General features: G+C 36.2%; 1 protein-coding gene across 1 annotated transcript; it reads right to left on the reverse strand.

Annotated features, from left to right (window-relative positions):
- Positions 1-328: 328 nt before the first annotated feature.
- On the reverse strand, positions 329-3168 carry LOC124083729 (serine incorporator 1-like). Its single transcript, XM_046430479.2, has one exon. It carries the CDS (start codon positions 3098-3100, stop codon positions 1739-1741), a length of 1362 nt encoding a protein of 453 aa, XP_046286435.1. The 5' UTR covers positions 3101-3168; the 3' UTR covers positions 329-1738.
- Positions 3169-3665: the final 497 nt, after the last annotated feature.

Here is a 3665-nt window from a genome sequence, read left to right on the forward strand (position 1 = left end):
TCCTAGGTAATTTTCAGCTCTTGTCCCTCCACCAAAGAGGAGTAAACACTATTTTTCCCTGAGCCAAAGCATAACCACCCCTATGTGAGAAAGTCAGTAGGATCAGAAGACCCCATCTCATTATGATTTCATTGTAATCTTGCTGTAGAATCTCCCCAGAAATAATTCAATAATCACAATCCCATTATTCCTCTAGTAGGAATACACTCTTGCTTGATCATCCTTTTATTATCTTTTTTTTTCCTCTGAATTAATTTATTTAGGAGAACACAGCCATTCAAAATTGTGGAATACAATATTAACACAGAATAAAGTTGGGGAATTAAACTTAATTGTTATGCTCCATTTGCATTAATAAATATTTTAAAGAAGCAAAAGTACATTTTAAAAGCTTTGTTAGATAATTATACAAATTTCTATGAGTTTTTAATCTAAATTAACTGTCACACTGCTTGATTTTCAAGGAAAGATTATAATAACCTATATATTTCAATTGCCTGGCAGTAAATACAAAAGCAGTTTTAAACATCTGTTGAGCTGTGTAGTACATTACTGTAAGCAAGAGTTTATAATAATCCATCATTCTGGCCTTAGTTTATGGATAGAAAGCATGCTGGACAGTAGCAACACATATTACATAAATTATCCAGCATTAATGTGATACAAAATCAATTATACATGTAATTTAAATAGAAATTTTTTCAATGTCAGGATACTAAGCAATTTTGGTGGACTTAGAATTTCTCAGCTTTGTCATTAATATTAATAATCAATTGGAGCTATTTATGTCTTTCAGTTTCTTCAATTTTCAAATGAGAACTTGACTAGATTTTATCAATGTATCTTCTGAAGCCAAGTATTTTGTAATTTCTGCTCTATCAAAAGTTTCCCACTTTTGAATTGCAAAACTTCCTAAGTTTCAACAACTTCCTTCTAATCCACTTTTTTTAAAAACATTGTCTAAATCCTTTGGCATTCCAATTTAAACCCATACTTCGCATGATTTTATAATGACCAAAACAAAGTTCATTTTGTTGAAGAAGGACATCATATCTACCCAAGGAAGATAACAATCTCCAATCGCACTGAGTATTCAATACCACCACCAACAATCTGACTTTTTCCTTGAAGGTTCTATGCCTCAACCTCCATCCATAATCTACACCACTGTCCACTGAATATACCCTACTTGTGCTAAGTTCTCTACTTTTATACTAATGGTAAATCTTAAATGAATTTTGAGTGACTGCATTTTTAAGACAACTAACCATGTAACTGAACTTGTTTATACAATTTTAGAATAGCTATGTTCTTCATAGTCTCTCATAAGGCAACACATAAAATATTTCAAAAGGCAGCCATACACATTTACTTTTATGCTTTTTCTAAAACAGCTTAAGGAAGGTCTAGCAAACTTTTAAAAGCAAACTGACAGTTTTGTTTTTACTTTTAATCTCATACTTAGAGCAGAGAGAGGATAAACCTACCAGTGTCCACTTTATTAATTCACCACCATTATTCATAAAACTCTGCCTTTGCAACTCACTGTAATTCACATGATCAATGCACATGGCAAAAATATAATGAATAAAATGGCAAGCAATAAAATATAATTCATGCCAGAATACCAGAGAAGTTACACAGGAAGCACACACATACACAATTTACAAAAGTTGGGAATACTGTTAATTTCAAATAAATGATGACCAAAGTAGGACTTTCATGCCAGAAGTCCCATTCAATCAAAATCACGATTTGTAAGAACAAGTGGTGCCACTAGTGTCCAAACATACAGCACGATGCCAATCCAACTAGACGATATTTTCACCCAGACAGCAGTCCACTGACTTTTCATCGCGTGAGAGGGCTCATACCTGTACCAGTTGGTAAGGGTCATCATGATATAAAGGGAAGCCAGGAAAAGCATGAAGTGAAAGAAGGAATAACTGTAAGTGACACCATCCCTTTCATTATCTATAGCTCGGTGAACATCATCACCATCCTCCAGTGATCCATCACTTCTGGCTCCACCATCTTCTATTAATGTGGATTCATCACTTGTTAGAGTCAGTTTATTAACCTGACTATTGTTTGAAGTACGGATGCTTGAATAAAACACACACAATAAAAAGAGGATTAGTCCTATAATTCCTTGAGCATGCCACCACTGGAAAGACTGCCCGTCCTTTGGGATAGAGCTTGTGATATTAAAGCCAATTATGCTTAGTAGACTTGGGTTACAATCTGTTTCTGGCTCATTGGTCATAGCAGACCAAGTCAAATACATTGTATAGATTGTAATTACTGAAGACTGTAACAAACCAGATCTTGGTTGTGACTCCTGGATTTTTGGCAGAATAGACATTATAGAAGCACCAATGCAGAGGAGCATATTGACACTGATGAATGCCTTATTTTCTGAACAACTGGCTGGATGAGTATAGTAGACAAAGAACAAAACGATGGCTACCAAAGACAGCAGATAATTCAGAGCTGTAGCTGATAATAATGCTGCATACCAACATCTCGAATTCCCTTCTTCCATTTTTTCAACCCATGATTCATTCCATGAATGGGCAAAATCAATAAGTAAGACTAGCTGGATGAGGATGAAACAAAAGGCCCCTGCCATGCCTACATAAAACCATACAGTTGTAAAAGTTCCTTCTGGAATGAAGAATGCCCCAATGATAATTGCAATTGCTGCCGCAAATTTAAAGAACCAGAATCCATTATGTATTGCAGCTCTAGGATCACTGCTGCTCTTCACTTTGATCATTAGCAAAGAGAGGAGAAGATAGAACATAGCCAAGCCAAAGCACAAACGATATACAGCTTTATAGCCAACCAGAATACTACGAGGAACAACACCTTTCTCATTCTCACAAAATCCAGGAATCTTATTTAGTTGTTCTTCCATTCCTGGTATCAACATTACACAAGCTACACATACTCCAACAAGCAAAAAAAGTGCATAGATCAATCTAGTCACTGTGGAGTTGTTTCCACTAGGACAGCATCGGCACAGCAAACATGGGGCACTACCACACAGACATGGTATCCAGCTCGCCATGGAGCACAGCCCCAGAACACTGCCCATCTTCACAGCGTCGCAAGAACTGCGAGCGCCGACAAAATGGAGACAGTGCCTTTCGTGCTTTTCAGGGCTTATTTCATCCTTTTATTATCTTGCATACGAATCCATTCTCCATCTTCTATTGCTTTCCCCAGGAATGTTACCTAATAATCCGACCACTTCACAGTTCCTTTGCACCTATACAAGCAACAAGCATGTTAGAATTGAGTGGAGAATGACATTAAAATTGAATTGTTTTATATTGGAATCAGTTTTTCTACATGTTAAGTGTGTGGAGAAACAATACATTGGAATAGAGTTTGAAGATCTTAGAAAAATAAAGTAATTCCTGACCCCTGCTTATCCAATACTGTAGTTGGCCTACTCCTCTCCTCACAGTATGGAAAAGGGAGCTTCAAAGTGATATGTAATAAAGGTCAATGGTAGACACCCAGTAGGGCCAGAAATAATTGAACATTTCTATGATATTCATGTGTAATAGGCAAAATAAGGGTCCCCAAAATATGTCTATGCCATCATATTTAGACCTGTAAATATATTGCCTTACAGGAAAAGAATTGAACTTTGT

The sequence above is a fragment of the Marmota monax genome, unplaced genomic scaffold, assembly GCF_021218885.2.
Source record: "Marmota monax isolate L192 unplaced genomic scaffold, Marmota_monax_Labrador192_F-V1.1 WCK01_AAM20220418_F8-fsc00016, whole genome shotgun sequence".
Lineage (NCBI taxonomy): Eukaryota > Metazoa > Chordata > Mammalia > Rodentia > Sciuridae > Marmota > Marmota monax.